The sequence below is a fragment of the Mesocricetus auratus genome, unplaced genomic scaffold, assembly GCF_017639785.1.
Source record: "Mesocricetus auratus isolate SY011 unplaced genomic scaffold, BCM_Maur_2.0 Super-Scaffold_100055, whole genome shotgun sequence".
Lineage (NCBI taxonomy): Eukaryota > Metazoa > Chordata > Mammalia > Rodentia > Cricetidae > Mesocricetus > Mesocricetus auratus.
Window position 1 is genome coordinate 940,126 of NW_024429232.1, and position 24,056 is coordinate 964,181.

A 24,056-nucleotide genomic window follows, 5' to 3' on the forward strand; every position below is an offset into this window, starting at 1 on the left:
ATTCAAGAAGGAATTTTAAAAGTTAAACATGGAATTACCATATAGCACAACAATTTCATTCTTAGCTGCATATCCAGGGGAAATGAAGACATATCTATGCAAGGCCTGTGTGTGAACACTCCCAGGAGCATCATCCATAACAGACCAATGGGGTACACAAATGCACTGTCCTTCAACTGAGAAACTGGCAGGTGACACACACCACAGCACACAGCGGAATATGGGTCAGTAACTAAAGGAAAGAAGGGCTGACAGGTGCCACAACATGAGAACCCCACAGCCAGTGTGCTCGAGAAAGAGGCTGGTCACAAAGCAGCTATGGGTCAATGGAAGTCATCTGACAGGAATGCCCACAGAGGGAAAATCCATGGAGACTAAAAGTATATCAATCACTGCCTGGGGCTGGAAGTTGATTGGGAGAGAGGAGACAGAACACCAACAGGGCCTTTTGGGGAGGGGGAGTGAAACTCAAAATTGTTGTAATCATGGTTTAAGGCCTTTCCCTGAACACACTGGAACCAATGAGTTGTTCCCTGTAAATGGTGTACAGTAGAACATGCTAAACATGTCCTCATGGAGGAAGCCACTGCTTCAAGAGAGAAGAGGTGACTACTGATAATCCACTAGCCATCAGTTCCGATTACCCATTGTCTTCAAAGACATCCAGCATACAACCACACACCGCACAATGGGCCATGGGGCCCTCAAGAAATGAGATAGGCTCAGTAAGAATGTACTTCAGTGTGACAGAGAGCACCATGTCTAGCAAAAACACAAGAGCAGTCAAAGTATGGATGGCAGAGGAGCCCTATGAGCCGCCCTCCAGGTTCTAGCTGACTCTACATAATGACAGCGACTTTTGTCATCAAATACTACCATAACAGTGAAAACTAGAATAAAGAAATGTATCCTCTGTGAAGAACAGCACTCAGGCATGTGAAGATAAATCTGAGTCTGTTGGCAGTAAAACCATCAACTTCATTTCTGCTGATGGCCACCACCAAGGTAGCTGTGGTGGTTTGAATAGAAATGGCCCCCGTAGGTTCATAGAGTTAAATGTTTGGTCATTAGGGAGTGGCACTACTTGATAGGGATTAGGAGGTATGGCCTTGTTGGAGTAGGTGTGGCCTTGTTGGAGGAAGTGTGTCACTGGGGATGACCCTAGGGATTTCAAATGCTCAAACAAGGCCCAGAGTCTCTCTCTTCCTGCTGCCTGTGGATCTGGATGCAGAATTCTCAGCTGCCTGTCCAGCACTATGTCTGCCTGTGTGCCATCATGCTTCCCATCATGATGATCATGGACTAAACCTTTGAAACTATAAGCCAGCCCCAACTAAATGTTTTCCTTTATAAGAATTGCTATGGTCATGCTATATCTTTTCACAGCAATAGAATACCAACTAACACTGCTGGTTTTGTGACCTAGGGAGCTAAGACTTCAATCAAGGTCTACTAAACAGACTTGATTTCCCATGAATTGAGGCCCATATTCAACAAGATAAGAATTTAATCCAGTTCTTGTGGATCACAAGCAGTCACAGTATTGATGAGGCTGTGCTACTGGCTGGCTTTCAGAGGGCTAGAAATAAAAATATCAACACAAGCCAAAAGAATCTAAAGAGACTAGAAATATGTCCCATGCCTGTCCCAATGCATCATCTTCTCTTCATGGTACAGAAACCATCAGCCTACGGGTATAGGAATTATCATGCCATCCTCCCTTCACACTGGACACAGCCAGACCAAGAAGGGGACACCCTCACTGCCATGTTTTCACCTGAGGCCTGCAGCCAGGGATATCTGCATTTACCACCCTGAGTTCAAATTTCATCCTAAGAACAGGGAGGATGATCTTCACTCCTCACAGAATAGGACAGAAAGGACAGGCATTAAAAGAGGAAAGCTCCCTAGTAAGCAGCCAACTCAGCTGCTATAGCTCCATCTTCACTGGAAGAACTGTAAACTATGTCCCAGTGACTAGTACGTAAGCAAGTCCAGATGAAGATACCCATTTTCTCTTGTCATCTCGGCTTCCTGTGCAATGAAAATATAACTCAAAGAGGGTTAAAGACAAAGAAGAGACAGGAGGCTAATGACAAGCAGCTGTCACTGCTGCTACTACAACAAGCCCGCCCTCACCGCCTTCATATCCTCCATCCTTTGCCAAGTCCACAGACCTCTGCTGGCAACTCTTCTGCTGATACCACTGGATTGACAGTCCTGGGGATGGAAGTCACTAAGCCTGGAGTTGAATGCCCAATTCTAGGCATGGCACTAAGCCCTGGTGATGCCCCCCTTAAGCCTTCAGTCATGAAGGGGATATAAACCCCCTTAGACCACCTTGTTTTTAATCTGCATCCACTTGACTGGGTGGAAATGCTCAAAACGGTGACATAAACCCAGAGCATTCTTACTGATGGATCACTACAACTGAAACACAGTGAAACACTTGAGAAAAGCCATGGAAAGGCTGAAAGGTTCATTTTGGCCATGGCTTAACAGGTTGCAGTCTATGGTGAGCTGGCTCTATCATTTCGGGGCTTGTGGTGAGACAGGACATCGTGACAGGAGGCTGTAAAGCCATCAAAGCAGCTGGGAAGCAGAGGAAGTGGCAGGTAAGTCAGAGACAAGGTCCGCCCGTGTAGGGAATGTGCCTGGTGACCTACTTCCTCTGCCTTAATAGACCATTGAGCTGACCTAGCTCATCAAGGCACTAATCCACTAATAAAGTTGGCACCCTATGATGCAATAATCTCTCAAAGTCCACCAGCTGGAGACCAAGCTTTCAACATGTGTGCCTTCAAGAGATGTTTTTAGATTCAATGATAACAGTAACCAAAATGCATGAAACTGCCCTAGCCTCGTGACAAGTGAGCAGCTCACCATCCAGGTCTCTAGCTGCAGTTGGGAGGGGTCTCTGCATCCAAACAGGATGCTTCAATTACCTGCCCATCAAGCTTGCTGGGGCAAGAATTTTGATAAGTGATAAACTTCCTATTCTCATCCTCCCTTACCCCATCTCTCTCAGTTTAAGAACTGAGCTGCTTAGCTTTCTCTAAGCTATTAACACATCCAGCCTTGTAATGGCTGGCTCTCTCCTTTCTGTTCTCATGGCTAATGTCTTGACCCATGTTACCTTCAGAATGAGTTAACAGCGGGCACTGTTAGTGTGTACCTGTCTTTCTTTAAGTGGCTTTTACATCTAGCAGCTTATTTCATCCTCATAATGATCTTGGGAAGCTGTTCTTTCCTCTTATTATTCCTGTAGAAGAATCAGACTCACAGTTTAAGTGACCCAACTCAATTTAGACATTAAAGAAGTCTCAAAATCACTGTCAGAACCTGGGTCTATAACCAGAGGGCCAAGGCTAATTTCTGGACTTTTCTGGAAGAACAAGGTATTTATGCAACCAAGAGGTCCTGAGATAGTGAGATTACACACGATTGATTACACCTTGATTACTGCTTATAGTGGCTCTCTTATGCAGCTGGGAACAAAGTCCCAGCAAATGTGCCAGACAAAGGAACAAGAGGGCACACGGAGTCCAGCAAACAGAGCATGAGGACAGAAAAATGCTGTGACATGAAGAGTCTGGGTGCTTATGTTTAAGACTGAGAAACAACAAGGAAAGATAACACAGCAGGGATCAGGGCTGGGGTCCTACAGTAAACTCAGGAATCCTCTGAGGATGGTGGTGGCTGTTGAGAAAGGGCACCAAGCAATTCCTGTGTGACACATCTCCACATGTATAACACCTTTGTTCTCTAATTGGCTGTCACAACAGCCCTCACTGATGCATTCTATTATTAGCCCACTCTACAAAACTGACTCCTAATGACTTGTGGTTATATCTGTAGATTATTGCATCCCTCAACCCTCATAAGAGAAGCTTCTATTTGCAGTAAATGGTGATTAGCATAGACCCACAAAGAGCCAAAGGGTAGAGAATATGAAGCTACAGAACACTCAATCCTAATGGGACTTCTACACCACACCCACCTCCTCCCAAGGCTCGGAATAATTATAGAAGAAGGAGGAGAGAGAGTAGAAGAGCCAGAGGCAGTAGACGATGACACTAAAAGAGTGACTTCTAGACAAAGCAGGACAGCTGTACATATGAACTCAGAGCAGTTGGGATAACATGAACAAGACTTTCCTCTCTTACTGCTTCCATCATTGCCTGGTAGAATAAGGAGTCTGCTGAACAGGCTCTCCAGACAGACAGGCCTCACCTGGTACACATGTACTTCATCCTCTTTCCCTCCACAGGAACACTGTTGCTCAAATGCCTATATCCATCTCATTATTTAAGGTCTTCTCAATCTAGGAGCCTATTTCTGACCTATATGCATCTTCTCCATCCTCCCTATAAGCCCAGGCACAATGAGGCCATAATGGATTGTCTAAGATTAAGACAGATTCTTTCTGTGGACAAAGAACAAAGAACCATACGACTCAGATGGCCTTGTTCCACTCCTGAGTCTAAAGCTTGTGACATATGTCAAGGGAGAGACAGTTGAGAGAGGGGGCTGAGTTCAGTGGCTAGGAACTGAAACTGGGCTTTGAAGGGGAAGAAAGTATGGACAGAGCACTGAGTAATCTGGTCCAGAGTGTGAGACAGCTGAAGTCTCTTTAAGTGTTGAGGGTCTAGTGCAGGCATTCACAAAGGTACAACCAGTAAGTAGACTGTACTCCAACAGGCTGTAAATAGTTATGTGTCAGGTGTAACTGAGGGAATGGTCAGCCTGGAGCATGTCCCGGGTGAGGTGGCTTCTGCATGCCCTAATGAGAAAGGGCGGGTCTGATTAGGCCAGGGGACTCTCCTCCCCAAGAGAAGGTCTTCCTCCCCAAGGCCATAAGAACAACAGAGGAGAAAGCAGACAGAGCAGACAGAACTCTCAATCTGCAGCCACATTTATAATGGAATTTTAGATATCATCCAAGCCCTTCTCAGCCCAGCTGACCTTGGCTACCAGGTGCAGGGATGGAACAGAACTCTGAGGTACTATGGTGACCCCAGCATCTTACAAACTGGAAGAAAAAAACAGGTTAGCCAAATCTCTAGAAACTTCATTCATTGGCACAGCCCCTTTGGTAGCCTTGGCTTCAGACCAGTCACTGCCTCTGCACAGTCTCACCGTGGGTCCTTAGCTGGTCACACACCTTCTGTCCTCCTTTGCTCACCCTGGAAGAGATCAGCTTGGGCCTGCTCAGGAGGAATGACAATTCACTGGGGAAAGGCCCAACATGGCTTCTAAGCAGCTGTGTGGGGCTCCAGGACCTGAGGGTGAGAGGATGCAAAGCTGGGTGGGTGAGAGGTCTTCTGAAGTGTACCACTACTTGGGAAAGAAGATGGAAACTCATTGTAGATGGAGCACTTTATACTCCAAAGATGCAGCTTATCCTGTGATATTCCAAAGACAGAAGATTTCCCTCATGGGAACTAAAAATAGCTTAACTCTGATTAGTCCCAACAGCAAAAACTGCCTTTGTCCACAGACACTTGGACCAGCCTGGGCTGTGAAAGTTGCCATGGAAACAACATGGTGTAGAAGGTGCCATGATCAAGGACACATGGAAGTAACTGTCTTTGAGGCCTCCCGGGACAAAGATAGGCTGAAAAACAGAATGTTCTGGGGGGAGGGAGCAGAGGAGCTAATGCTGAACATCAAGAGGCAGTCTCCAAAGATCTGCCCTGTGGACAGCATGCCACGGAAGTTATTCCTGTTTTCAGATAAATGCAAGCAAACAGATGGGTTGTGTTTCAGAGAGAATAGAAACTCTGGAGTCAGTCAGAGTTAGGGATCAACAGGAGGCACACTGCATAGTGACTGCTTGGATCCAGTAGATCTCAGGAATGAAACAAGGCAACAGGTCCAGTCCCAGAGGAGAGCCTATGACAGCTTCAGGTGCCATGGGCACTAAACTTAGAAGGAATGCTGAGCAGAAGAGCAGAAGAGCAGAAGCAGAGGTGTCCTACAAGCTGGTCTGGCAGGAACCAGGAGCAGAGAGAAGCAAGGCAGAGCACACACCAGCTGGTACAGGTGTGTACAGGCAGCTGAAAGGATAATATCAGCATTGGGAGGCTGAGATAGCAGTTCCCAGAGTTCTAGGCCAGTCTGAGATACATTATGAAACCTTACCTCAAAACAGTAAGTGACTAAGTACATAGAGCCAGAGTTGTGTCAATGACAAAAGTGACCCTACACACGATCTTGCCCTACAGAGCCAGTCAGACATCCTTAAGCTTGCTCTGGGAAACTGAGAAGGGCGTGGCACTGCAGACTCTAAAGCTGTCATGGCGGGTGGGGCAAGTTGACCCAAGACACAGGCTGGCAAGCATGGGGATAAGCAGCAGTCTCTCCAGTGAGCTCTGCACAAGTTGGTTTCACTCCAGTCCCCACAATGAGTGTTCTGCAACTCTCATGTCCACAGGACCTGAGCAAAGGACCAGATGACCAGCTGGTGCCCCTGGAGCCCAGGCAACACCAAAGGTGCTTTGGTTGGTAGTGAAAACCAAACTGAAATGAAATGAGCAAGAGTTAGGTTCAAATCCATCCCAGACAAAGCCAACAAAGTCAACCCACACCAGACCATGATGGTGAATAAAGAACCGTGGTGGTGCTGTGAAAACCAAACATAGCTTGGCAACGCAACGTAACTTGTACCTGTGTCAATGAAGTCTCCTGTGCAGCACACACACTAGAAAACACTAAAAGAAAGATTTACCCATGATGCACACCCCCAGCTGCAGTTTTATACTTCAAGTCACATTCATAGACATATTCATTATTCATGTCAGCTCATTTTTATGAAGCTGGTATGTTATTCCAAATGCCATTTTGTAAACTGCCTATTCCATGTATTAAGCTGTGAACATTTATGTTCAAAGGTAAGGCTGAAGCTGGGTCTTGACATGGGTGTTTCCCTGTGGCCCCAACTTCTGTTGCTACCTGAGGTACCTGAAGTGATGTGTTCTCTCACAGCTAGGGAATCCCATGTGCCTAGCACAAGTATTAAGGGGGGGGGGTGGATTCACTTCTTATGACTTAAGACAATGATATTATTAGGTTCAGAAACTCCAGTTTCTATGCATGCTACTCCAGAATATATGAATGCATCTATCACTATAAGCATATAAGTGAGCTGAGAACTCCAAAGAGTTTATACCAGCAGACCCAGGCTACAGTTAGAAGCAGCTCTCTGATTCTAGGGGCAAAAGCTTGGCATCTAGAAGCTTCTATGTCCCTGTCTATAAGGTCCCTGTCTATGTCCCTTCTATATACTATTGCAAGGGCCACATGTGAAGATTAAAGACCATCACCAGGAAGAAACTAGATTGGGCAGGAAGGAAGGCATTGATAGTTTCTTAAGGAAACACTAAGAAATGAAATAAGGCCAGAATATGGCACAACTGTATAAACTGGCACACTCAATAATCTCGGGAAGAATCAATTTTTGATAGAGGAAATTTTTAATTTCCCTAAAACACTAAACATTTCTACCAGGGGCCTCTGACCCCAGTTATTAATGCATGCTCTTGAGAAGATCAGCCAATGAAGACAAGAGAGAAATGCTGTATAAAGATGAACCAAACTGCAGTTCATTTATCCTACAGAAAACTGCTGACGCAGACTCTGCAGGGCAGGGGATGTGCCAAGCTGTCCCTGGCTGGCTCCCTGGATGTGTCAATTCTGCATCATCCAGGTAGCTGTAACCCTCTGTGTCCTGGCCTCTGCTAATCCCCTAGACTGAGGACTACTTCTGGTTACCAGGCAAGAAAGATGGCTCATTTCAGGAGCAAACCTGAGCTACTAGCTTTAGTGTTATGCATGTTTAGACATGACTGTTCAGTAGAGAGAGTATTCACAACCCATGTACATTCTAGAATGTGCATCAATGGCCTGGTTCTCCTCTCAGAGGCATTACCTCCCCACACTCAGAGCCCTTGAAAATGTGTCTTTGTCCAAGTAGATCCCAAGGACTCAGCAGTTCCATGGCTCCCAGTCACCCCACTGGCACCCTCTGCACAGACTCAACCTGCATGTCAGAGGGAATCTCAGGGCATGGACCTGCAGAATTGTAGCTGACAAGTGGCCCTGAGATGCCATGGAGAAGAAAAGGCTGGACCAAGAACAAAGAAAGGTTTCCAAGGTAAAAGCTTCACCCCTGGTCTCCAGGAACCCACAGCTGACACAGCTCACTAACGTCTCCTCCATCAGGCTGCCCATTAGCAGTCATCAGCCATGAACTCTGCTTCTCTGTTCCAGAGGCCTCCCAAACACCCAGAGCAAACACAAACAATACAATTACCTTCAGTCACAGAGAGCAAGCTGTGCACTGTGTGTGGACAGGCTTGCAAGGGATAACTGATGGGAGATAAAATAATATCCTTTAGTATAAATGCAAAGCAGGCTGACAACTCGGAGCCTATGCAGCATACTTTCCCACATGTTTTGGAAGGAGGAGAGCCCTGGACCTGTTGGTTTTAAAGGAATGCCCCCATTCTACAGTGAACACTTCTATAAAGAAGAGCATTCTGGCCAAGAGTACCAAATACCTTTCCCTGCCACTGCTTAGAGTAGAGCTCAAGGACATAAAGAAGGAACCTTGATTACCTTTCCTACAGCAGTGCTTCTCAACCTTCCTAATGCTGTGACCCTTTAATACAATCCCTCATGTTGTGGTGACCCCCAACCATAAAATTATCTTCATTGCTACTTCATAACTGTAATTTTGCTACTGTTATGAATTGTAATGTAAATATCTGATATGCAGGATATCTGATTAAGATATCCACAGGGTAAAAAAATCACTGTCCTAGAGGGTAGTTGGACACAGGACATTGCCATGTCTTGTGACTGTAGCAGCATTTTGCTAGTGAACCTGTAACAGTGGCCACACTCCTTTGGGCATGGCTTCAGGCAGAGGGAAGCAAGAGGCGTGGTCTCATTTGCACAGTCTCTTTCTCTTGAGTCAGCCAATCATAAGGTGGTTCTTTACTATTACCTGTGTAAGTGCTCCCCCAATAAACACCATTTATCATTTCTCTTGGGTCTAGTGAAATCTTGGAGCCCTTGCCTTCATGTGACCACAGAAAAGAGACTAGATGCCACATGGTCTGCATTACATGCTAGCTGGCAAGGTTTCTGGGGCATCACAATGGGGAGTACAGGATGCCTCTAGCCTCCTAACATCCTAGCCTGACAGGAAAACGGACATCCCACAGAAACCTGAGCCCCCTTATACGTTCCTAACGAGGCCTGTCTTCTGTCCCCACCTCTTGGTGGCAGGAAGAACAGGTCTAGCATATGTTTGGTGTCTATAATGCCAGTCCATTTCTGACCTTGAGAGCAGACAGCTGTTTTCTGTACTAACTATGGTCAGATGAGTCTACTATGTGCTCAATAAAAACCTCATTAAGCTTCCTGTTTACCCACCAAGCAGCAGTGTGCATGCTCACATGTCACAATAGGCGTCCAAGGTTAGTTATATGTGATTTTCACAGCTCTACACCTGGCATACTACCTAGCATACAATAATTGCTCCATTACATTCTCCCAACAGAAAGCAAGCAACACAAAGGAAAAGGATCTACAGAGTGACCCAGAAAAGGAAAAAACAAGCAGCCTTTAAAGAAAGCCGGAAAATTAACTCTGGAGACCAGGTTGTAAGAAACAAGGTGTGTTTCCTCTGAGTACACAGCAAGGGGAATGCATGAGTGTCCTCAGCATTTGGTGTCCCCTTCTACAGGGTAGCCACCTTTGCTCTTGTTTTAGCCAGCTGAAAAACCTCGCTGGTTCAGAAACCACTCTAGACAGCTTGCTCAGGAACCCACATGGTTCTCCCCTTTCCCACCTTCCTCTGCCTTGCCTGTCTCACAAGGAACATGGGCATAGAATGGAATGCAAACACAACAGAGCTAAAAGCCAACTGTGTGGAACTGCAATGAGAAACAAATGTTGCTGTAAGTCAATGAGCTCCCCCCAAGCTATTTGTTCCTCCAAAATGACCTACTGTGAATTAAGGACACAGATCAGTGTACTTCTCAATTCTACTCCCTTCCTACTGTACTGGACACCAGGCTAAAGCACCAGCAGGGACGAAGAACACAGGGTCCCTATCAAAAGAGGCCCACAAGGACAGTAGGAGGCCTAAGTGAAGTTGGGGGTGATGGGCCCTGCCAACGGTGGCTCTCAGGAAGACATGGATACCCATCAACATTGATAATCTTACACAAGCTGTGCAAGAGGCACAGGTAAGGCGCCCCAAGAACACTTGTCATGGGGACGTAAGAATCTGAAGGCAACTAGAGAACCAGGAGTGAAAGAGCAGGTGGGGAACCCCAGAGAGAAGAAACACCCCCAACCCTGCAGCATCACACTGCATTGCTCCAGCATGCTTCTTCCTCATTTTTCTTCTGCTGTGGAACACAGATTAGAAACAGCACAGGGAAAGAGGTAAACAACGCACATGCTGGGTTTGCCTTGCACACACACACACACACACATACACACACATACACACACATACACACACATACATACACACACACACATACACACACATACACACAATATACACACATACATACACACATACACACACATACACACACATACAAACACACACACATACATACACACACTACATACACACAATACATACACACATACACATACACACACACATACACACACACACACAAAACCACGAGTGCCTGTGTGTGCTCTGTTTAAATGCAACACCAAGACATTTGCTGCCTTTGCCTCACAGCTGCCTGCTCATTTTATTATGATGTGTCTGCTGCTCCCTAACAAAGCCCTAAATGCAAGCATGCCCAGGGTGGGGTCTACACACCAACTCTGGTCTTCTTTGGTGCTCAGGTGACCCTGAAATCCAGCAGGACAAGGCCAGGAGGACAGTGGGACTCAGTAGACATTTGCCAAATAACATGGACATCCAGTCGCCTATGCTTAAAGCAGACACTCCCACGCGTCATTGACTGGGTTTTCTTTCCCTTCTTCAGACCTTCCAACATGGGGGAATGCTCTAAGAGTGGTCCAAGGCAGGAAGTAACCACTGCTTATGGATAAGCTCCCAAACTCTGCAAGGCTCTGTGTTAGATGCAGAACACCTGCCCCATCAGCCCTGCAGGGTGTGTGCCTCCTTATCTCCACTCCACAAGCACCTCAGGTGCTCAGGGAGGTCAGGAGCACAGTGTGCATGGTGGAAGGAGGACACTAGGTAGCACTCTGGGGCTCTGGACTCATCACTCCTTCAGAGAGTCCTTAAACAGAGATTGTATCAACAGTGGTACTGCACCAGAACAAACCAGGAGTCGGGAAGAGGGACGTTTCCGTGTTTGAGGGTACATGTGTGGTGTGTATAGATACGCCTGCCTACCTTTGGATACATGTGCACAGCACATGTCCAATACAGCTACTAGCAAAGCGGAGAACTAGTGAAGCATCATCCCCAGGATGGCCTGAGGCCTGCTCTACTGCTCAGCAATGTGGCTCAGGAAGGCAGAGAGGTGTCTAGTAAGACACCTCCCACATAGCATATGTGCCCTTTTCCTGGTGACCCCAGTTCCCAGGCTCATCAGCGGGTATAACCATCTCAGAGCCATGGTCTTCTCAATACCTATATACCTACCTGGTGGAACTCTGATTCACAAGTGAGCAAGTCCAACAGAGTTCTCTGCAGGAGTGAACAAGCAGGTGTAAACACAGGCGTGCAGTGCCAATAGGACCAGCACTTGATCTCACTAAGCCTCAGTTTCCTCAGGAGCCAGCAGGGGTGCTGTGAAAGGGATTGTGGAGGACACAGGATGGAGCTGAAGGCTTCCAATAACACTGACAAGCTATAAAATGTGGACATACCCAGCAGCAAGGGGACAGACAGCAAGTGACAGAAAATGGTGAGGCCGGCCTGCTCCAGAACTGGCAGGCACTGGGCACCAAACTCTGGAAGCCAAAATAAGCTCACCTCACACGTGGCTGGCTTTACTGCTTCTACCTTGGGAGAATTCCAGTGGCTAATAGGTTTTCAGAGTTAATGTAACTTCTTGAAGACTTTTGAAACTAACACAAATTAAATGACTCCATTATGTCAGCCTCATTTCGCTTTGGTTGTGTCACCAACAGTTCCAAGAGGCAAGCACTTTGCTCTGTGACACTGCCTTGTTATCCAACTTTCCAGCCAGTTTGCAACTGTGAAGCATTTCTTTCATTATGTGAAAAGTGTTGTGTAGGCCACCAGCCAAGGAAACACATAGGGATGCAATTTTTCTGGGCCATAAATAGTCTGCTGACAAACCTCAGCATGTCTTCCAGGAGACGAACTCCCCCAGAGAACCAGGCAAAGGCTGACTTCTGCCCTGTAGACAGACACAGGCAAGCCCCTCACCAGTGCTAGCAAGTACAGGTTTGGACCATTTCAACTGTAAGATTCCATGAGCATCCATCTTTCTTCCCTCACCAGTACACTTAGGGTTTGAGGCCCATTCCTGGTCTGAAGGGCATTCTGCATAATGAAAACAAGTCTACATGCCACCACCCTCTGTGTAGCTCTGAGGTGTGTGGGTAGCCAAGAATTATGGCAATAAACATGGCTCCCACCAGTACCTCCATCATGAAGCTAGATTCAAAGATGCCATGTAGCTGCTAAGGAAGCAAGAGACCTGGGTATCACCAGTAAGCCAAGACTATGTAGAAATACACAGATTAATAGAAATAGGTTACTAATTAAGAGAGAGCTAGACAATAAGAAGCCTGAGCAATAGGCCAAACAGTTTGTAATTAATATAAGCCTCCATGTGTTTATTTGGAACTAAACAGCTGTGGGACCTGGTGGAACAGAAACTTCTGTCTATAGTGGGGTGAGACCACAACTCCACACTGCTTTCTAATGACTCTGCCCAACTTTACAGGAGCTAGTGACACCTGAGAGCATGCAGATCCCACTTTCAGAGGGTACCCCTGGACTGCAGGATACATAGGCTGCCTGCTGCAAACCAACAAATGCATCCATGTAAACAAAAGTGCCACTCCCTCCAAACCATATAAGCCCAGACACAGCAGCAGAACATACGATAGTGGGGATGCTGCTGGCCATGTACCACACTCAGGACACAACCTGTGCAGGCATGGATTGGGCTATGACTCAGCCCAGTATAACTGAAGGCACTAATACCATATGGGAGAAAACAGTGTGAGGTGAAAACAGAAACAGACACGGCCATTTTGTGACAACCTTCCAGCAGCCATGTAGGACCTATGAAAATATCACTGAATCTGACTGAACTAGAAGCTGCTATTACCTTAGGGAAGAACAAAGAAAAAGGAAATGCCCAAGGGACAAGTGTGATACCCTGTGAGAGCCACAACTGGCCTCCTCGATGAAAAACTCAAAAGAGACAACCAGGAAACATGCAGGTTAAAAATGGATTTGAGAGGTGTTCATTTCTTGAATTTTGATTTAAAGAAATGTCATGAAATACCATGTTGAGACAACTGAAAGCTTCAAGTGACAATTACTCAATGATAATGAGGAAATTTTCCCTTGAAAGCATGACACTGTACCTACTCATGTTATAGTTAAATATGAAAATATTCACAGATAAAACAAGATGTAGGGAAGTGAGGGAAACAGAAATGAAAACACACTGAGCATGCTACTTGCAGAAGCAGGTGACAAGCACACAGTGTTTCAAGACAGGATGAGCCATTTATGTACAAACCTGCAGTCTCCATGATAAAGGTGGGTTTGGTGTGGCTTTTATCTTACTTTTGCCTGAGGCTCAATATGTAGCTAAAAATAGCCGTGAACATCTAATCTACCTACCTCTACTTTCTGAGTGTTGGGTCACTCCTGGCTCATAGTGTCCTAGGGATTGAACCCAGAGCTCTGTGCTTGCTGGGGAAGCATTCGACCAACTGAGCTATACCTCCACTCCACGAGGAAGCTTGTAAAGGTTAGAAAACACAATGGTGGCTTACGTGTCCCTGCTGTGTAGTGATCGGCAACTCCCTTTTATTTTGGCACTTACAGGAAGATGCCTGGCCCAGAGACAGGGGCATCTGGATTATTATGGCTCACTGGATGCTTGAGGAGATGGAGGAGATGAAAATCAGAAAGGCAGAACAGCCAAGGTCACAACTAAGAACCAGAAGAGCCCACACAGCCACCCACAACCCTGATTAGCTGTGGGGATACTTTTTTCTACAAGGTAAGGCAAGGACCTTTCCTAACCAATAGGCAAGGGCATCTGAAGGCCCAGAGGTGAGAATACATTCCATTTGAGAGATCCCCAGTTAAGGCTTAGGGAGCATCCATATTCTAATCCCTAGGGTGAGAAGGATGAAACTGACTTCCAGACCTACTGGAATACTATGGCTCCAAGAACAGTGGGCTTGAACATTCCAGGGATGAGCCCAGACATAAATAATAAAGATAACACCACACCAGGGCTACATTCCCTTTCTTCTAAGTTATGTGCTAATAAAAACACCATATGCTCCCCTTGAAGAACTCCAAGAAAGTTTAACTTACACGTCAGACAGCTCCCAGATAAGGGTCTGGGAGCCAGAGAGGAGGAAAGACCCTTGGAAAGGACAAGAGATCAATAGAACTGAGCTAGACACCAACCCTTGTTGGATCTGCAATCTGCACCATTCCTGCCATATACCTAGACACCTCAGCATGGGCTGTTGACTGGCTTTCCATTCTGGATTCTAAACTCCTTTTGGTAAGCAACCTCTGTGTTTTCTAATTCCCAGCAGGTGAGGCTGCAAAGAGAAACCTGGCAGATGAGGCCCCAGTAACATCTACTGACTTGAGCAAGAGTTTGATCTTATGGTCTTCACAGAAGAGGAACAGGTCTTCCACTGGGCCTTTACCAGACACAGTGGGCTTGGGCTGCAGGCTGCCATGGCAGCATACTAAAAGGAGTTCTGAAAATGAACTTCATTAGTTCCCACTCACTGAACCCCTGCCACAAATCACAAAGAGTATGTGAGTTGCTAAGCAGGTTTCAAGGATTAGCCTCATTATCTACAGCAATTCAGGGGGACATAGATTGTCATGGATATCTTATGAAACTATCCTTGGGACCACAACAAAGCAGGGTGACTTACTATCCCAAGTGATTAGGTTACATATGACAGGACCAGCCTGAAATTGTATGACACACTCCAAGCCCAGGCAACACTTGCTTGTCATGGCAGTGAGCAACTGAGAAGACACGAGCATCTATACATATTGAAAGGAGAATGGGAGAGTTCTCTAGAGAGGAAGTTTCTAGAAATAAGAGTGAGCTTCTACCTCCACTTCAGCATGGCCCCATGGAAGAAGCCACACAAGAGGCACAGAGGAAAAAAGCCCAGAAGGAAAATATCTGAGCCAGGACATCTGGGTTGCAAAGGTCTTCAGTGTATAGAACCCCAATCATTCTATCTTTTTTTTTCTGCTAAGGAAAAAAGAAAATAATTTCTCCTGTCACCTGAATCAGCAAATAGCAGCAAAGGCGCTGGCTGGCCTCCCAATTCCACAGCTTGTCTGGGCTGAACTCTGACATTTCCATCACTGATCTTAGGGGTTCTCACTGTCTCCAGAGGGATCTGGGTTCCCACAAACAAATCCATCAGCTGCCAGTGGCCAGGGCAGCAGCCTGAGCAACAGAGGGGGTGCTGGGCAGGGGCTCAGGTAACAAACAGCCCTTTACAAGGACTCACGATGGAAAACAGCCTCTCACTCTGCATCAGTTCAAAGACTGAGACACCCTGCTCACTCTTATTTCTAGAAACTTCCTCTCTAGAGAACTCTCCCATTCTCCTTTCAAATTGAAAAACTAAGAATGTAGAAAATAAAATAAAAACATCTCACCTGTAACTCAAAAATACTGCAGAAGGGACTTCAGAGCCAAGAGGTAGAAAAAAAAAAAGTCAAATATTCAAGATAATGCTCAACAAGAGCTTGCAGGAGAATGGGCTCCACACGATTGAGTATTGCTTTGATGACTCGTGAGCTTCTTTGGAGCACTTTAAGGACCAAGAGTAAAGGAATGAGAAATAGAGTAAGGGGTGGGGGCAGATATTCGAGCTGGGGTAAGCAGCACTGTGCAGCCCCTGCGTAACCCCAGGAGACAGAACTGCCCAGAGGTTATAGCGTTGATACCTGCATGGAGAAGATTCCAGGTACTCCAGCTGTAGCAACCTGAAAGATTCTGCAGAGCCTATGATCTATGCGGGAACACTAGCAACCCTGAGGACAGAGGGAGGGCAAGACAAAGGCCTGTATCTTGAAGCATGTAATGAAATAATATTTGTTACGATACATTATAAAGATATTTATGCATTAATGAAGGCTATTGTGAAATTTAATTTTAATGATCTGATAATTAAGCAAAAAATTCCACAATAATTACCATATCTTAATTTTATAACATATTTGCTAATGGCAATGTTATATTTTTCAGAAAGATTATACTAATTCTTCATAGGTAGCACCTTCTCATGTCTTTGGATATCTCTTAAAGCTAAGTCGGGAGGGATGCCCAGTGCCTTGGGAGGCAGCCTGAGCTACTGTGTACAGCTCGTACCACAGGCCAGTAGATGAGGTGTAGATCCAGTAAATGCCCTGAAACTCAAGGCAAGACCTGGCCCTACCCACAAAAGGACATACATGAAGGGCTTGTCTGTGGATACATACACATACAGTAAGAGCAGAGGAGTACAGACATGAATGGTGCCACCACTTTCAAAGAGTCACCCTGGGGAGGAAGTGAGAAGGCTGGGGGTGCTACTTAATTGTTCTTTCTGTGGTTTACTTCTCCCAACATTTCCTTTTGAGATTTTTTTTTAAATACAAAGCTTAAAGAGAGCAGTGCATAAGGTGGGTTCATCGCTACCCACTCCTCCGGCTTCATAGAGTCCATTAACTCCAGTGATTTGCAATGCACTTCAGACTGCTGCCGGGGTCATGCCCCAAGCCCAGACTCCTTTGCGTGTGTGTTTATTTTTAACTGTGGCTCGACACTGGTTTCCATGTATTCTTTGGATGTGCAGTCAACATACTCTGAGTTTTAAAGGAAAAAGATGTTCATGTAACCCAAACACTGACCAAGTTACCAGATCAGACTATCACATGGAAAACTATCTTCTTCCCTTTCCAGGACAGAGGAAACCCATGTTGAGACTCTCCTAACTGGAGACTGTTTTTGTTCACTCTAAGAATTCATAGAAATGGTGCCACCACACAGCAGGCTCCATGGAGAACGCTGTTTTTATGACCCATCAAACACTTGGGCATTTTGTGGTTTTATTGCCGGGAATGCCTCTCCTTGTAGAAAACACTACCATCTTCCCAGCCCCTTAACTTATTTGGTGAGCTATTGTTTTGCATATGTATGCATGCGGCAAGTGTGCATGCATGTCCACATGTATGTGGATGCACACACATGTGGGGTGGCTCAAGGCTGATGTCTGGTGCTTTCTTCAATCAATCTGCATCCTACCTGTTGAGGCCAAGTGTCTTGCTAACCCTGAAGTTCAGCTTATGAGCTGGTGAGCTAAGTAGCTCAGCAGGAACTTGGGAGGGGGTCCCTGCCTCTACTTCCTGCATACTAGAATTATGGGTAGGCTGTTAAACCTATCCAGGTTTTACACAAGTTCTGGGAATCTGAGTGCCAGTTCTCACATGTGGCATAGTGGGTTGAAAGGAAATGGCCCCCAAGGGAGTGGCACTATTAGGAAGTGTGCCTTTGATGGAGTGGGTGTGGCCTTGTTGGAGGAGGTGGGGAGGAGGGGGCACACACAGTTGCTTCTGCTGCCTACAGATCAAGATGTGGAACTCTCAGTTCCTTCTCTAGCACACATCTGTTTACACGCTGCCATGAAGATAATGGACTAAACCTCTGAAACTGTAAGCCAAACCCAATTAAATGTTTCCTTTATAAAAGCTGCTGAGGACATGGTGTCTATTCAAAACAACAGAAACCCTAAGACACATCATGGCAAAGCCATCACCTGCTGCGTTATCTCCTCTGCCCCACACTCTGATTTTGTTGTTGTTGATGCTGCTGTTTTAATAACCAATGTTGAACAGCAAGGGCAAGTGTATGTCTGTCATTATAAGGAAGTGTGGTGACTTTGTCCCCGGTGGCTGCAGCATTCCCTATCAAACCAGCATGAGAGCTCCAGGCATTCTGCACCCTCCCCAGTGCTCCCTCAATGTCTTTTTCATCTCCCTGTTCTGATGAATGTGCAGCAGCTTCTCCCTGTGAGTTTTGTATTTGCATTTTCCGCTGACTAATAATACCAATGTCAGCTATTTGGAAGAAAGAAAGGTTTACTCTTTAAAATAAGACAGAGACAGGAATATGTAAACAGATCTAGAACAAACATGGGGTGGGTGGGGGCTTAGATCTAAGACATAGGCGTGTTAGTTTGTTATTGCTGAACCTGGGGCCTCATGCATTAAATATAAAAATGCCATTCCATCTACATACTGGACTAGAAGACCTGGCCTCTTGGTGTGAGGAGAGGTTCAGAAGAGGGTAAGGAGGGGCTCTGCATCTTCCCTGCATCACCAAGCTCTGCCCACCTGGGTCCTGGTGTTACTCCGTCTCTGTAGGACACTTACCGCTGGCACTCACTGGGATGCAAGACAAGCTCAGAGTTGTTCCTGGCACAGACTGTGAGCTCGTGCTCTGTGGAGTTGAAGACATCGAGGAGGAGGTGGCACTGCCGGGTGCTGCATGGAAAGACAGAGGAAGTTCAGAACCCTCCAATAGCAACGAGAAGCAACTCAACCCTTTCATCCTCTCCAGGGACTTCCTTCCCACTATCTGAAGATGTGCAGTTTACAATAATGCCAAAATCTCTGGTCATGGGCTGAGAACTTTGTCATACCCTTTATGAACCAAATTACCTTGAAAAATTAGCTCAATTCTCCAAGACTCAGCAAGTGGCAAGCAGCTGGCCCTTAAGACCATCTATTTACATGGTATACAGTGTATAAGGGCTCTGTCCAAATGAGGAAGTCTTTAGCTACCCAAGACTGAAAAAAAAGGTCTGGGTGCTGGAATAGGAAGAACTGGGCTGACTTCTCTGTAAGCTTCATATTCTAGGACTCCAAATTATCTCTCTTCAGAGATGGGGCAGATAGTAGAAGTTTCTGGGCACTTGATGCCTCCCCTCCCTTTGCTTCCTGCAGGGTAAGAAGTAAAGTTCTCAACTTCTAAAGGCTCCATATAGCAGGGGGTACTCCCAATGGCAATGTCTCCACCAATGAGTCACAGGCTTCTCAGACATCAAGTAACAAAGTTGAGAGGAGGTTTCTAATCTTCAGCCTCCCCAGCTTTCCATCCTTTCTTAGAATGATAAGGGGGCCTTGAAGCTGGCAACCACTCAGAGATGAGAACCAAACCATAGGCTGTGAATGGCAGGCATGGGCCAGAAGGAGCTGGAAAACCAGGCACCTCCTACAGCAGCAATGCCCCACTCCCATCGTCTCCTCCCTATAGACTTACTAGCGACAGAGAAATACTTTAAAAGTACCAACAGTCAATGCTTCCTTTGTACTGATCACTGCAGTTAAGTTTCCATTACAGTTGAGTACTTGCCTAAAACTAACACAGCTTCCCAAATACCAGGTGTCACGATGAACACATGACAGGAAATCAATACCTGCTGGCTGATCTCAAAGGGACAGCCAATGGCCACTGCAAGAGCAGAGTAAGAGGGCAGCTGTGCTGGCCTTGGGGAAACAGGATAAACTGGCTGTCTTGGAAGAAAGGGAGAGACAGGTACAAAGAGCTGCTCTCGGGGTCATCTCTAGATCTGTGTGCAATCAAAGCAGGACCTCTAGGAGACATCTGACTTCTCTGGGGTGTCCCCAAGCAGGAGGTTGGTTGGTTATTTGGAAAGCCAAGTCAAAGGAATAGAGAGGGTTGTAGGATTCTGCCTTTGTGTCCAGACACTTCTGGGAGGGCAGAACAGTGGGGAGGAGGCTAGAGAGACAGCCGGGTGGTGGCCGAGTCTACAAACTCAGAGCTCAAGTTGGTTTGCCTTCACAGTCGGTAGACTGCATTGATCACACCTGTCCTCTGGGCTCGCTTGAGAGAAGGAAACATAGACACAGGGGGCTGTGGGAACATGTCTAGGGTTCATACACATGCAAAGCAGACACTGACCAGAGGCCAGGGGGTGCCACGGAGCTGTCTTTCCAAGCACAATGGGCTTCTCAAAGAAGGGAGACAAAGGCCCAACATCACCACCTCTGGTACAGACAGTGCCAATGTAGTGTCAGAGGTCTTCAGAGGATATCCTCATGTCAGCTGATGCTGGGGCTTGGGAACAAGGGTGTCTTCCCCAGGGCTAGTGGCATCTGGAACATGCTCAGTTCTGACAGCTATCTATAAACAGACTCTTCCCTTAGCTCCTAGGCAAAGGAGAGTCCAGGAATGAAGACATGACAGGCCTTTGTCATAACTTCAAGAAATCTTTAACCACAGTGAAATCTTTCATCAGAGAAAGACAGTCACAAAACATTAATGGGGATGGGGTATAAGGCCAGTTTTTAAAACCTAAAGGGCTGCTTACACTAGGAGAGCACCACAGCACCGTGCCTGGGAAGCCGCATAGGAACGTGGTGAGGGTACACTGTGCATTGCTGTTCTAAGTCACTGTCTGTATGGGACATCAGAGCCACTGTTTCCACCGCTTCTGTCCACCTGATGACATATTAGTGGATCTTTGTTTTCTATCTGTTACTCATAAATTAATTCCCATCTCAGACCTTGGTAGAATTTTGTGCCCACCATAACATCATTTACTCCTATGTCTTTTGGCATCCTTAGGGTCAATTTTCTTTATGAGCTATTGGAACACATAATTTACTTCTCATTCTTGTTCAGCTCTTGGTTTTTGTTTGCTCTTTTGGATTCACCTTTCTGAAGAGGAGGGAAGCCTAAGAGATTTTCCCCCAAAGAACTGAAGTCAGAGCAAGCTTTTGAGGGCAGATAAACCTGCACGGAAAGTGTAGATACAGGTCTATGGCCAAGGTTGGCAAATGGGGAAGAGAAAGTTCAGCTGCCAGAGGCCATACAGTTTAGCAATCAATTCTGCTAACAGACACATGGGTCTCCCCTGCAAGTCAGCCACTACTGCACGAACACAGTTGAGAAAGGGAGGTGGGGGAAAAAAGATAGGATCTCAGCTTTCTTGCAAATTGAATTTGGAAGAGGGGGTTAAAACATTGTAACAATCTTTTCCATGAAGTTAAAAGCAACAGATTAAAAAAGGTTGCAGGATGAAGCTTCACAGTATTGGTGACATTTCTTTTCTTTCTTTTTCTTTTTTTCGGAGACAGGGTTTCTCTGTGGCTTTGGAGGCTGTCCTGGAACTAGCTTTTGTAGACCAGGCTGGTCTCGAACTCACAGAGATCCGCCTGCCTCTGCCTCCCGAGTGCTGGGATTAAAGGCATGCACCACCACGCCCGGCTATTGGTGACATTTCTATGTATTAACTGAAGATAGTTACAAGGAGAAACATTTAAGAATGTAGATATATAAATGTGATGCAGCCCAGGAAGCATTTGTGAATAAATATATAATACATTTATGAAAAGTATTTAATTTTTTACCAAAAAAATTAGTAAAGCGGTCAATGAATACAGAGATATTTTATGCTTGAGGATAAGAAGATAATATTTTAAAAGAAGTCACAATTCTCCAAATCTACATGAATTCAATGAACCCTAAACAAAAAGAGGGACAACCACGTTCTAGTTTTAGTAAATTCTTATTGGTATTTTAAATTATGTAAGTTAAAAAAGTGTCAAGAACACACAAAACAATGATGAATCTGCTAGACATCAAGAAATCTTCTAAAGCATAAACAATGGAAGACAGCCCAGAACATGTCTCAGAGCTGGGGACTGGAGGTCTGACTAAGAGGGGATGCTCTCAAGGAGAAGATTCCAGAAAAGGCCTGGGTAGCATTGGCATATGAACAGGAAACCATATCCCTACCTCCCTAAGGTTGTAAGTCAGTAAACAAATCCTGAGAGACAAGCTATGCAGGAAACCCTAAGAACAACGTTTCCATGAGTTTTGGTGACACAGCTGTTCTTGGGGCACTGGTATCGCTGTAAGCAACCCCATTCACTAAGCTAGACTTGAGTGGAACATTTCTTTGTTCTGTCATCAGTGACCTATCTGTGGTGAATAGATGTTTGCCACTGTCCAGAAAGTCATGCAACACTACCTCAAATTTACTTAAAAATTAAAAAAAATTAAGACATGCAAACAGCTTATGAGAAACGAAAAGATTTCACAAATGAGTTATGACATATAAAATATAATAAAAGAAAGACAGAGTGTTTGGCCATGTTAAAATTAGGAATTTTGGAATGAATGGAAGCCATTTAAAAGCTAAGACAAGCGCCTTGTGGAAAGGCATTTGCAGTGTATTAAATTGACAATAAATCAGGATTATTTATTATTATTATTATTATTATTTCATGGAGAATTTCCATAAATCAGTAAGAAATGACTCAGTAAGAAACCAAGCAAAGGGTGTGCAGTAACAGTCAAAACTGGAGGAAATCCAATGGGCAGTACACAGATATTCTATCAAGCTAGCATCCAGAGGAAGAAATCAAACCCTAAGACACTATTTCCCACTCAACTTAATGGAAACATTTAAAAAGTGTTCCAGGAGCAAGTGTTGGCCTAGATGTTCCTCAACAAAAAGTAAGGTGTAAATAAATTGGTACAACTTCCTAGAAGGAAGGAAGGAAGGAAGGAAGGAAGGAAGGAAGGAAGGAAGGAAGGAAGGAAGGAAGGTCAGGGTTATGTTCTTGAACGATGTATAAATACACTTAGACCTGACAATTCCATGTCAGTATGTACTAACTCACAGGGCTCCCACAAGGGCTCCTCTTAACTAGGTGAAAACCAACAGGAAACAGGATGGAACAGGATCCTGGGGCTGTGGGTGTCAGAACCTGTGCAAAGGAGGAAATGAGCTTACAAGAATAGCCTCCCTTGTCCTGCTGTGGTGGTTTGAAAAAGAATGGCCCTCACAGGCTCAAATGTTTGACTGCTTGGTGCCCAGGTGGTAGGACTTTGGGAAGGATTAGGAGGTGTGGCCTTGTTAGAGGAGGTGTGTCACAAGGGGTGGACTTTGAGATTTCAGAAGCCCACGCCAGTCCCAGTTAATCCATGGTTATGGACCAAGATGCAAGCTCTCAGCTATTGTTCCAGTGCCTGCCACCTGCTGCCATGCTCTCTGCCATGGTGATGACAGACATGAACCCTCTGGAACTGTAGGACCCAAATAAACCCTTCTAAAAGTTGCTTTGGTCAAGATGTCTTCTTACAGCAATAGAAGACACATGGATATATCCTGTGCTAATGATGCCAGGGAAGTAAGTTGCAGGAGTTAACACATACACTATACATGCAGGAGTTAACACATACACTATACATGCAGGAGTTAACACATACACTATACATGCAGGAGTTAACACACACACTATACATGCAGGAGTTAACACACACACTATACATGCAGGAGTTAACACACGCACTATACATGCAGGAGTTAACACACGCACTATACGTGCAGGAGTTAACACACGCACTATACATGCAGGAGTTAACACACACACTATACATGCAGGAGTTAACACATACACTATACATGCAGGAGTTAACACATACACTATACATGCAGGACTTAACACGCACACTATACATGCAGGAGTTAACACACACACTATACATGCAGGAGTTAACACACGCACTATACATGCAGGAGTTAACACACGCACTATACATGCAGGAGTTAACACACGCACTATACATGCAGGAGTTAACACACACACTATACATGCAGGAGTTAACACACACACTATACATGCATGGCAGCTTTTAAAGATGTTTTCCAAATACTCCACTTCTGGTAATATACATTAGTCTTTATTAGTGATAAGGAAGAATATAGATGGAGATTTCACAGTATAGCTTTCTATCTTTAAATTTAAA

General features: G+C 45.4%; 1 protein-coding gene across 8 annotated transcripts in view; it reads right to left on the reverse strand.

Moving 5' to 3' along the window:
• The window catches only part of Trappc9 (trafficking protein particle complex subunit 9), a 456,271-nt gene that overhangs the window by 123,087 nt on the left and 309,128 nt on the right, over positions 1-24,056 (reverse strand). For all 8 annotated transcript variants that reach the window (XM_040736321.1, XM_040736319.1, XM_040736315.1 and 5 more), the window contains one exon: positions 18,647-18,757. In XM_040736321.1, the coding sequence (XP_040592255.1) occupies positions 18,647-18,757 (111 nt within the window). The remainder of the gene's footprint in view (positions 1-18,646; positions 18,758-24,056) is intronic.